At 35.7% G+C, this 12,586-nt stretch overlaps 1 protein-coding gene across 1 annotated transcript in view; it reads right to left on the reverse strand.

Moving 5' to 3' along the window:
• The window catches only part of LOC137297871 (extended synaptotagmin-2-like), a 32,764-nt gene that overhangs the window by 15,217 nt on the left and 4,961 nt on the right, over nucleotides 1-12,586 (reverse strand). Inside the window, exons 4-13 of the mRNA XM_067829840.1 lie at nucleotides 11,074-11,150; nucleotides 9,919-9,985; nucleotides 9,689-9,778; nucleotides 8,965-9,020; nucleotides 8,091-8,211; nucleotides 7,707-7,806; nucleotides 7,365-7,435; nucleotides 6,424-6,509; nucleotides 6,134-6,182; nucleotides 5,717-5,806 (exon numbers count right to left, since the gene is read on the reverse strand). Of these exons, the coding sequence (XP_067685941.1) occupies nucleotides 5,717-5,806; nucleotides 6,134-6,182; nucleotides 6,424-6,509; nucleotides 7,365-7,435; nucleotides 7,707-7,806; nucleotides 8,091-8,211; nucleotides 8,965-9,020; nucleotides 9,689-9,778; nucleotides 9,919-9,985; nucleotides 11,074-11,150 (807 nt within the window). The remainder of the gene's footprint in view (nucleotides 1-5,716; nucleotides 5,807-6,133; nucleotides 6,183-6,423; nucleotides 6,510-7,364; nucleotides 7,436-7,706; nucleotides 7,807-8,090; nucleotides 8,212-8,964; nucleotides 9,021-9,688; nucleotides 9,779-9,918; nucleotides 9,986-11,073; nucleotides 11,151-12,586) is intronic.

Consider the following 12,586-nt stretch of genomic DNA (forward strand, 5'->3'; position numbering starts at 1 on the left):
ACTGTCATCATAAGGTGCAAGATTTATGCCAGCCTGTCAAGGTCATTAACATATTGCAACGAAAATACTGATGCACTGTTTAACACATCACCATGTTCATACACTAACATGGTCGTCATGACACCATACCGAAATAACAGACCATTCTACAATCAGAATACCCAAGTAATCAGATGGTGGAACAACTACCCAGATAATAGTATACATGCATTGTGATAAATGCAAAATATTTGTTTAAACATTGGATGAATGCATTTGTTCAGAGAAATATCATGCAAATTAAGAATGAAAAAGAAAATCAAATTAGCCTGTAAACTTTACACAAATACCACAAATGATAACAAATTAATTTCTATGAAATCTATAATCAAGCATATTTTGAAAACTATTCAAAGTGATTCCTTGAATGAAGTCAAGCAAATACTAGAAACAGAGATCATCTAATTCTAAAGAATACTGAAGCCAGACTTTTTTAAAAGTTGCTATCTGATTCAGCCAACATTTTCTTGATGTATTTCCAAACCACTGAAAAAGTACAATTTAAGCCTGTAGAAAACTTCCTTGAAAACTTTAACATAAAGTAAATTATGATCAGTTGCAATATGAATTAAAAATATATTTGAAATTATACATTATATTTTTGTCATTAAAATAACCCCCCAAATAGGGGGGGAAAGGTCTGGCCTCAAAAAGAATATAAATGAAAAATCAAAACTTAACAAGAATTATTGACAACAACTCTCTCTTGATCTGATGTTGATCATGTTGATCAGTTGAAAGTAGTGTTATTTACTAATCTTACTTTGGTACTTTTAGTTACATTAATTTCACTTCCAATTCCTTAAGTGAAAACTGCAATGTGACATCACACATGCTGTGTTAGATTGTTACATATCACACAGGATGGTATGAAATGTGGGATATCTGTAGTTATATGGTACAGAGTGAATTTTCTTCATCATACATTGTCCTTGCTATTTTCATATATGCAGGAAGAATAGTAGGTGATGTAGTATGTGCAATAATATATCAGATGTGACAACAATGGGTGTTAGATCACACATTTAAGCAGGGTGGTATGATAGTACATACACACTACAATATGCGACACATTGTTTATAGCGTGCCGAACGTCATGGCTGTCAAAAGAATAACGGCATGGTTTGAAATGTTGCGTGATATGTGCAATAACTCCGGACGACACATAGTGTACAGTCTGTCTTTGTACCATATTGTCGTAAATGTAGGTCAAATACTATGACATGTGCAATAATGCCATATGACACATAGTGTACTGTCTGTCTTAGCCTCACATTGTCTTTGCTGGATCATACATGTAGGTTGTATGGTATGACATGTTGTGCAATATGTGCAATAACAACACATGACACATAGTGTACTGTCTGTCTTTGTCACAAACTACTGTCTTTGTTACAACATGCATGTGGGTAGTGCAGTATGACATGTTGTGTGATATGTACAATACTACACCATATGACACTGTCTTTGTCTTTCTCAGTCACAAACTGTCTTTGTCTCATAGTACATGTAGGCTGTATGGTATGACATGTGATATATGTGTCATAAAACACCATATGACTGTACTGACTGTCATATACCATGAATACCATGTCATATCTGACATACTGGCTGGGTGATATGACTCACTATGTGATACCCAATGATATACCATGTCACACAATGTCAGTATGTCATTGTCAAACATACTATCATGTATTACATAGAAGCAGGACAGTATGACATGTCAGGCAAAACCAAACCAAACTGCACACTGTGCACTGTCTGTCTCATGTCAAAACTGTTAGTGTGTTGTATGACACATGTACATGATCATATATTTTTCTAGGTAATGCATGCAATGATACACAATATGATACAATTTGAACTGTCCGCTCTGCACAAATCTTTATCAACAAAGAGCAGTGTGGAGAGCTTCATTCCCTTCTGATAATTGTTAATTTTCAACATATATAGTCTGGATTATAGGGTCTTCACGACATAAGAATCGGTTAATGCTGTTTATTGATCTGCCTCAAAATTAACATAATGTATCTTGATGCCACAAACTCCTATTTTTACACATCAACCCAAGTTACAAGCTTATAACAGGTCGCAATGTGCTCTGAAAGTAATCAACATGCTATAACCATTTGTCATATATCAGTGAATAACAAATAATCAACATCTGGAACATTGCAATATAAGATATTCAACCACAGGAAAATCAATATGCCATTTACAAGCACCTGCTCTACTGTATAACTGAAGTGTCTAGCTTTATTGACCTTCCAAGTAGCCTGTCCTACAAGTATGTCAAGTATATTTGTTTAGATGTGAGCTGGATATTTGCCCACAATTTTCTGTATCTCTACTGAGTTATAACCAATAAAGATGTCAATCATCTGACAGAGGACAATGTCCTTGTGGTCACACCTCATCTACCAAAGTGACATCCGGTTTGACCTTCCATTTTGAAGTCAATGCTTGGTATGCTGCAGTGGTCAAGATTTCTTCTTACTGATGGTGATTGAATGAGTGAGTTTGGTTTTACGCTGCTCTCAGCAATATTCCAGCCATATGGCACCGGTCTAAATAATCAAGTCTGAATCAGGCAATCAAGTGATCAAAAGCATGAGCAGCGATGTACGCTATTGGGATACGGTGATTTGTGTCAATCACCTGTCCCCATCTTCACAGGTTCCTTCTGTTTGTAGCAATGCAGATCATGATCAATTTGTCAGTATCTGACATTTGCAGGAACCAGATGCCATGACTCTAATGCCATGCATGATGTTTCAAACATTTTTCCCTTTGTAGCCCAGATTACAGTTATTAATGTTCTAAAAGGGAATTAATACAATCCTAATTACTGTGTTAATATACTTGACTTCCTTTATGTGATTTTATACTTATTTGATAACAAAACAGTCCACAGTCCTTCACAGAGTTAGAGAAATAGAAAAGCCACACATATAAGAAGTCACCCTGTCGGTTCAGGATATTTGGTTGGTTGGTTGTAGATCAGACTCACACCATTACATGGTCTGTGACAGACTGACATATCATTATTCGTCTCATAGAGATCACCACCTGTTCATGTCAATCAACAAGTGAAAAATATTCTTGGTACTTCTGTTGTGTGCTTTGAATAAATAAACTAATTTGTATATTTTTTTTTAAAATCTACATCTATAATTAGATCTAATTCCTAAATTATTAACATAAATAACTAAATAATCCATTACATCTATGAATTGATATTTCCCTTTACTCTAAGGAAAATTATGAACAAATAAAACTCAAAATCTATCCACTACCACTATTTTTCTAATAATGAACAAAACATAAGGCATAAACATGACAAAGAAATATTTGTAGCAATTTAACAATAATTTATAACACAAAACCACAAGTGACTGCTTGATGTTAGGATGAGAGACAAGACAATTAGGCTTGTTTGCACGTCAATTTCCAAGCAGTAATAAACAACGTACAGTAGCAGCATTATTGGAGTGGCTCCATGGGGAGCAATACTTACTAGCCCAAACACAGATAACATAAGAACACACCCAAAAGGTCAATAGTACTATGCTGAAGACCTTGAAGATCAGGCAAACTGACTTCAGCAAGGAATCTTGTGTCAGGTGACACTCTGGAATGCAATAGCCTTGTCTATCATGTCATGTTATAATTATTTTTGATGAAGGTATAAAAAATTATCATACATAAAGAAATTGATCATCACCTCATCAAAGAATCAAAATTCAGAATATTATCTCTGTTCTGAGAAAGCTGGTCATGGTAATGCTTAACTTGTGCAACAAAACCCTGAAAATATTTCATAGGGTAATATACTTGAGCAAGATGGCTGTGAGCGATCCTTTGCTTGTAACTGTATTGCCCAGTCCACTCCAATAATGGCTATGTACGGTTAAAGCATTATATCTGTGCAATCAACATGAAGTGAAAGAGATGAAATCATGGCCAAGCAATCACACGTGATAACAGAACTTACCACAAGACACAAGCAGAAGTGTTGTGTGACACGGAGGAAACAAAAAACAAAATAAATATGTGCAGCACATTACACAATATAGCAGATACATATTTGGGCAGTGCGCTAAAAATACACATCTAGGCTAAACTAGAGGATTGCAACACAGCATTTACAATAATGTCTTGGAAAAACTCTACTGATGCTTAAATCAAATTTGTGTGGAAGACATTTCTCTTAAACTGAATGTCAGGACAAAAAGGGGAGGCAACTCTTATCTAAAAATACAAACAGTGACAATTCTGTTTATTCATTTATCTATACATTGCTATGAGCAATATTCCACCCAGGCCTGTAAGTAATCACAATCTGAACAGGAAAACCAGTGGTTGATAAAATGTCAACCTGAAACTGTAAAATTTGTGCAGCTGACCATCAATACAGTTGCCTCAAGACTGCAGGAAGTTTTTCTTTGCATCTTCCCAGAATCCTACTTCGGGCTTAGATTGAACAATACTTATTTAAAAGTACATTGGCACTTTACAAAGAAACCAGACCAGTGATTTATTGTAAACATGTTAAAAGATAGTCACTGCAAACTCTTAAGTGAGGCCAGCAGACATACATCAAAAATGCAGAGTATAAAAATTAACTCAAAGAAAAACAAACAATAAAGCATTTCCATGGTCTTGTTCCATCTCACAATGTTTGGGGAAAAGGTTTTAAAATAATTAAATAATATAGCATGATCCCAACTGTTTGGGAACAATACGCTAGGGATCTTTAGATCACTGGGAGGTGCTACTCTGATAGGAAGGTGCAGCTAGACAAACTACATTTATTCATGCACACTAGTTCTTCTTGTATTCTTCACTGCCAGTATGTTCACACTATGGAGTCTCGGGGATCATAACTTGAAATCTCACAAAAATAAGACCTTCCACTCAAATTCGATACCTGTCTCTGCCAAGACCTTACAAACCCACCCTTGGACATAAGAAATCTAGTGGGTCATATATCAGGTGAGCTTTCTTGCCAATCACTGTTGAGGTGTCCCAACTGTCAGTACACGTATGACAACATTTTGAATAGTTTTTTTTAGCTGAATGTTAGGGGGAAGTTCTCAATGAGAAAAGGATATTCATGTTCATCTACTTAAGAGAACTGGACCAACACCCAGAAGTGTCTACAATACAGGGATAAGCTGCTCTCTGTCTGGGTTTTGTTTGTAACAAACAAAAGCTGAGTGGTTTTAGAAAGCAATTTTGGAAACCAGACATCTAAAAGGCTCAAAAGTTATGCACCTTATTTTGTCTGGTTGATCAAACTTTGATCAAGGTGATATTCAGCAAAGGATCTAGACACAAAAGACGTAACGAAACAAAAGTGAAAGATCTTATTTTCAGAGGCTGCATGTGTTTACATAAATCTTGTTACTCTGTAGCATATGAAATGTTGTTAAAACCTCCTTCAGCTCAGAATGAAATATTAACCATTTAATGCACAAAGTGTCTGAAGCAAGAAGTGAGATTTTTGAAAATGTTATTTTTATGCACATTTATGAATTTTTTAAAATTTTCAAGCAATTACACATGTATGGTTATAAGCAGTAGCGTCATTTGATATTTCTTTTATTGTACGTGTTGTAAGATATATCAGAAAACAATAGTTGTGACAGAACATAGAACATAGAACACTCACCCTGTCCAACTCCAGAGGGTCGTTGGCCAGGTACAGCCACTGCAAACGGACATGGACAAACCCGGACTTCACATTCTCCAACTGCAGCCACTAAAACAAAATCAAGTATGCTTCATAAGTTCAAAGGGAGGCACTGGCATGTACTCTACTTCTGTGTGTTCCCTATGATTATGAAAACGGATTCCGAACTCTTCATTAGTCAGTAGTGAAACATAATGATATACTGGCAAGTACCCATTATAAGTTCATAACCATGTACTGGCACATACACTTTATAAGTTCACTACAATATACTGGCATTTACACTTTGTAAGTTCACAGTGAAACACTGACACATACCCTTCAAACTGTCATGCAAGTTTTGGAAAAGAGGGGTGTACTTCTGAACTGTGACCGTAAGTTGTAGTTGGAACTTACCTCATCCACCATGCCCCTCTCAAACACATGAGATATGTCAACAGAAGCACTGGAAGTAAAAACACAACATTAAAGTGGAAGTGAGGAGATGGTACATGTCTTATTACTGTTGTGATGGCAAACACAAAAAAGTGGCCTATTTGTCATGGGATTCAGGTCACCAAAAGATCATGTGCCTTTGATGCAGTTTAGACCTGAGCTTCACAAACAGTATTTCCATTAGTAATTCCACACAGCTCTATAAAAGTTCGGAAAGATAACGGAAGATGTAGGTAAGTGTGAGTACATACTTTCCCAGCGGGTCATCCTTACTCCCTGGGTCATCGTCCAAGACGTCCACCTGCAGGCACTGTCCCTCCGCAACATCCACAATAGCCTGTGGACAATCAAATGTTTCAAATAAACTTCCAAATCTAACACAAATCTCATGGAGTTATCTTCTAACAAACAAACACAGTGAACAGAAGCATGATAAGATGAGACACGATTCATTGCAAAACATTACGGTGCACAATAAACAGCTAAGAGTAACTTTTAACTATAGAATATCTTAATCAAGCTAAAATGGTACATAAAGCTAGATCAATTGAATCAAAAACAAAAATTGTACAAAAGGACTGATGATCCATTTGCAAAATGACCTTTTCAAATTTTAAACTATATTTGAGATCTTGTCTACAATTTGCATGTTTTCAAACTACTAAGCTGAAAAAGTAATGACTGTTTATTTGTGGAGCTCATGAGGACACTTGTATTAGTGTAAGTGAGTGAGTTCAGTTTTACATCACACTCAGCAATATACCAGCTATATGGCGAAAGTCTGTAAACAATTGAGTCTGGACCAGACAATCAAGTGATCAACAGCATTAGCATCGATCTCTTCGGGACATGATGACATGTTTCAAGCAAATTTGCTAGTCTGACCACCTGACCTGATAGTTGTCTCTTGTGACAAGCAAGTGGGTTACTGAACATCTATACTAAGCTGGATGGTCACAGGTTCATCAGGCACAAGCGCATGGCTATCCTTCTGTTACATTTCAGCAATATTCGAGTAATACACACACAGCTCACCACATCGGCTGCATACTGTATCAAAACTGAATGACAAACTGAATCATGAACTACTCGATTACCCCTTCTTGATTGCTAAAAAGCAACAGATGCTGATGAAGCTAATGATAACACAGCATCACCAATCATCAGGGATTGATTCATCCTCTACTCTTACCTCATACGTCATGTTCCACTGAGGACAGATGGTGTTATTGATGGTTTTGGTCTTGAAGGTTTGAGCTCCAACTAGAATGAAAATTAAGGCAAAGTGATAATTCAAAGTTTTAATACAAAATTCAACCCTCAGATTATTTCATTTACATCATTGTTACAATCAGGATCATCAACAATAATGACATCACTAATGAAGGGATCAATAATCTTTTAACATCTATAAGGTAAAGTATCAATGACATTCAAGCTTTACATAATTTTGTAGTGAAAAGAAAGAGTAGAAGAAAACATGAAAAATTATCATAATTAATGTAACTGTAACCATGGTGTTAGCTGGACTCACCAACAGCAATGGCATAGGGGTCAGACTTGCCCTTCTTCATCATCCCAATATCTGCCCTGACCAGTTCCTTGGCCTCCAGTAGATGGATCCGTAACACACCCTGAAGCATAACAGGCAGATCATGAAAACAAGTGAACTGAAGCTGGTATTGAGGAACAGTACTAATTCACTGGCAACAACTTAATATTTAATGCACAGAGCAATGTTTCAGTGTAGAGTCTTACAGTATTATCCATGAAGTTGTATGTTTAGTTATTTACTCACCAACTTCTAAAATGTTGATCAAATCATTATTTAAACTAGATAGACTGTCACACATCCTGGTACTAGAGACACCATCAAACTTATACATCCCGCAACACATGGGTGACTTGAGATCCTCACCTGTGGTTGAGGGTAGCGGAGCTTGTTGAGGTTCAGACCTTCAACCATAGAGATCGGGATGCGGTTGGGTAGTACCATGATGTTGGCGATCTGCTCGATCACAATTGTGTGCAGCATGTCACTATGAACAAGAAACAGATGTTAACCTTATACATTACATACCATGTTTAATGTGTACAGCTTGTCCATGATCCAAGGGCCATCTTCACTTCAAATAACTGATCTTAAACTACTGTCATATATATATGGAAGAGTATTTATTTATGTAAAGTGGGATGTAAAACATAACTGGAGAACAACAAATATCAAGCAGATATATTTTTTTCCATAGCAGAGAGCATGCTCGGTATAAAACTCTTAAAATCACTGAGGCTGGGGTGGACCCCACGACAAGCAGAACAACACAGACTGAAGAAACAACAAAGGACACTCTGACAATTTCATTCAACCCAGAGCAAAGTGACATTTTGATTACAAAACATAATCACGACATAAAAAAAAGATAATGCACGTTTAAAAACAGCATGCAAAGATATGTTAGATAGTAACATAAAATAAGTTGACTGAAGTTTTTAAGATGTGGAGAATAAGTTAAAAAAAAACTTTTAGTGTTTCTTGCAAATTAATATAAACAAATGAGAAACATGGAAGACCTTGAAGTAATTTCAGGTTTAAGGAAACACAAAAAAGCAGCAAGTTTCAGGAATGCATTTAACCCAAACAGTCATTTCAAAACACTTTCAAGATAAGATTAATGTCTTTTATCCCCACTCAACCAAGAGCTTCTGTAATGAAATGCACACCAAGTAAATACAGCATTCTGTACTGATTACATGCACAGCAAATAGAGCAACACAATGACAGGAAGACATACTTCAGACCAGGAAGATCAAATGCATTGGCCAGGCTGGTCAAGTTGAAGTCAACAGTCTGAAAGTGAAACAGGCAATCAAAGACAATCAATTAAAAAAAAACAAAGTTCAGAAAAATATTTCAAACTATTCAGAGCAGTCAAGGCTGTTGGGTAACAGAAGACATCAAACCACAAAAAGTCATTCAAGATTATAGATCAAACTCATGAATTCATAAAGAGGGTAAAATAGGTTTAATGTCCATCTTAGAATGGTTCCTGCTGTAGAGAGAACTAGTGGTTGATGTCATAAGAAATTATCAACATCACCCAGGAGGCACCCATCTGTGCTGGATTCTCAACATGCACATCAAACTATCAAATTTCCATAATAGTTCTCGTCGGGGTCATCCAAAGTCTTCATAACAGTTTTAACAAAATGTTACCAAGAAGTACTCAAACTCATTCTATTCAGCAAATTTACTTTATGAGCAACAATTCATAGAGACATGTCTGTTTAACACAGAATTTTCAGATGAAAATGCTTGATAAAGATTTAACCTTCTCATGTTCTATGCACATTTTTATAAATACAATTAAGTGGATTATATATAAATAACAGCAATTCTGGCTTTATTTACGCCTAAAGGCTGTTCTGTTTCCATGTTTACCAACTGGACTGACAATTATCTTGAAAAACACAATTTTTCACAAATGCTTGCAAGATCCGGCTACATGTTATACTCACAGGGTTGTTGAGGAAGAAGACGGATATGCCCCCCATCAACGGCATCTTGCTGATGAGGGGTTTGAAGATGACCCGCATGATACCATGAATCTACAAGAGAAACAGACATTTGTCAACATCATCTCAACCAATCACTAGTATTTTCTCAACACGACAACAGCACAATAATTGTTGGTTATACCAGAATATTTTGATACACATTTGCCAGGTTGAATACATCGTTGTCTCACCTGTAAGTCTTTGATGCCAGCATTGATCCCCTTCACCTGAACAGCCACGTTGGAGTCGCTGCTGTACCTGTGAGGTAGAAGAAGCAACATGTCCTGACAGATTGTCATGGAACTTAATTGTTCTAGCCACTCAGAAACAAAACTGGCAATAATAGCAAGAAACAAACAGAGCCCACCTCTTGAAACACTTCCCTGATACTGAGTAAAAATTTGTGGTGTTTTGAATAATCGATTTTATCCACAACTGATTGGTAGAAAATAGTAACCAAGGAATCAGTCATAATATTTGTGACTGATCATGACTGGTTAATATGTATCGACATACCTCTCACCATCACCAAAAACATGATCAATTTGCATATTTATTTCAATATTTTTATTAAGACAGATCAGCAAAAGTGACACTTTCCTAAATTACAGATTAATATTGATTATTGCCTTCGTAAATCCTTTTCAATTAAAACAAGTGACATTAAAGCTGTGTTCAATAAATTGAATGCATGGTGTAGATCTAAACACATCGTGTCAAAGACATGATCTAACAATGGTTTAAGAATACATATTTTGAGAGAAAATATATCATTTTGATTGTAATTTATTAATTTCACTTTTTGTTCTGAAGGGAACTGAAACTGGAATGAAATATTTCATTTGAAATTTGAAATATTTGGGAATCAAACCTTGTAAGAGAAATATATATTTTAACTTTTTAAACTGATATTCTCAAATAGTCTATAAATGAGATGAGAAAAGATTCTACATTAAACTGAATCTGTTTCAGGCAAATGGTGCTTTAGATGTATCATCAGAATTGGGCTATCAATATAAACTACTCACTTTGACACTAGCATGAACTCAAAGATCAATCATGAATCAGTTATATTGATATAGTTATTCTGTCTTGCCACAACAGTCAATTTTTATTCAGAGACCACACAGAAAGCGTATGGAATGTATATTGTAAATTCAATTCTCAATGTGTTTGAATCCATGAACAATATCATCTGGCAAACTAATGTTGGATAATGTTAACAAACATTCAAGCTGTCACATTAATGAGATCACTCCTGGATTAGCTATTCAGACACTTCCATCGTAGCCATGGTAACCATCAGATTCAAATTCAGTAGTGTGAGGTTTATAGGGTTCACTTACACAATCTCCAAATCCATGTAGATCTCATCTCTCCGCACATTCTGGGTGTACACCTTCACTCCACCAATCCTGGGTGGCTACAAAAACACAAGTTTAAAAGAAATGTTATTTGCCATAGGTTTTCAAATCTGAAACTGTCTGCCCTCTATATCATTATCAACGAGCAAGATAAATAATTTACTGCATTTTTAATTTGATTCTTAGAAACATTTCAAACGTCACCCTAGGATCATGACAATAATGATGGCCGAGGCAACAATAAAGCCATTTAACTACTCAACTCAGTTATAGTCCTCCTTGTATATTCAGAGACAACTGATGAAACAGCAAAACAAACATCATCAAGCATGGTAGCTCTCAGGTATCAGGGACAAAACACATGTTGTTTCCACTGTTGGTAAATGGAATTCACTGTCTGAATCCAGAAAGCAGACGTTCAGATCAAAAACGTTTCTGATGCATTTATATCCTTTAAGATCAATACTGGCTGGAGTTATCGATGAGTAAGAGTTACTGCCAATACATCAGTATGACACCTGTGCAATTACAATTCCAGTATTTTTTCCACAATAAGGCACAGCAAAAGAAAATTCACAGTAAGCAGACTTTCAGACCAAAAACATTTCTCATGCATTTATTTTATATCCTTTCAGATCAATATTTCCACATGGGCAAGGGGCCAAGATTAGCAGGGTTTAACAGCAGCTTATAATTTTGTCATTTGTAAATTGATCTAAACTGTAAAAATTATTTTTCACAAACGAAAAAGTTCATAATGTTCCCAAAGATGAAGTAAGTGGTTGTAAGGTGCAAAAACACTACCAGCCCAAAAAGTCTAAAAGCCAGTATTGGCTGGCGAACAGTTATCGATGAGTAAGAGTTATTGCCAATACATCAGTATGACACCTGTGCAAATACAATTCCAGTATTTTTTTCCACAATAAAGCACAGCAAAAGAAAATTCACAGTAAGTAACAAGAGAGAAAAATGAAAGATAAAGTTATGAACTGTATAAACAAATTTAAAGTCGGGAGGATGTCCAATGATGTATAAAAGCATGTTCAAGCTTATATGTCATCAATGGTTTCACTCCGTTTCAATCTATTGTAAAAGAAACACTAAAATAGTCTCGTATTCAATTACTGGATGATATAAATATATGTATTATTACATATCATTATATTATATATTATATATCATTTGATGAATTGCATGATAAATTCTGAATAGCGATAACTGTTACAGATAGTTTTTAGAAATGTAATACAAATGCCATGACTCCAACCTCCCACAGTACATGAAAACATGATCAATGGCAGTTAACAGGCTGGACACATCAGTGAATACCTACATACAGTCAAATCCTGATGTCTAATGCCAGTGTCTTGAAAGTCGAATATTATGCATACCTTGAAATACTTGTCGTCCTAACCATTTGATTTAGTGTACCACCTTAGGCATACCTGTGTCTCAAATACATTGACAAGTCGAATTTATTACTTGGTCCCCAGAG

This window comes from Haliotis asinina, chromosome 10, assembly GCF_037392515.1.
Source record: "Haliotis asinina isolate JCU_RB_2024 chromosome 10, JCU_Hal_asi_v2, whole genome shotgun sequence".
Taxonomy (NCBI): domain Eukaryota; kingdom Metazoa; phylum Mollusca; class Gastropoda; order Lepetellida; family Haliotidae; genus Haliotis; species Haliotis asinina.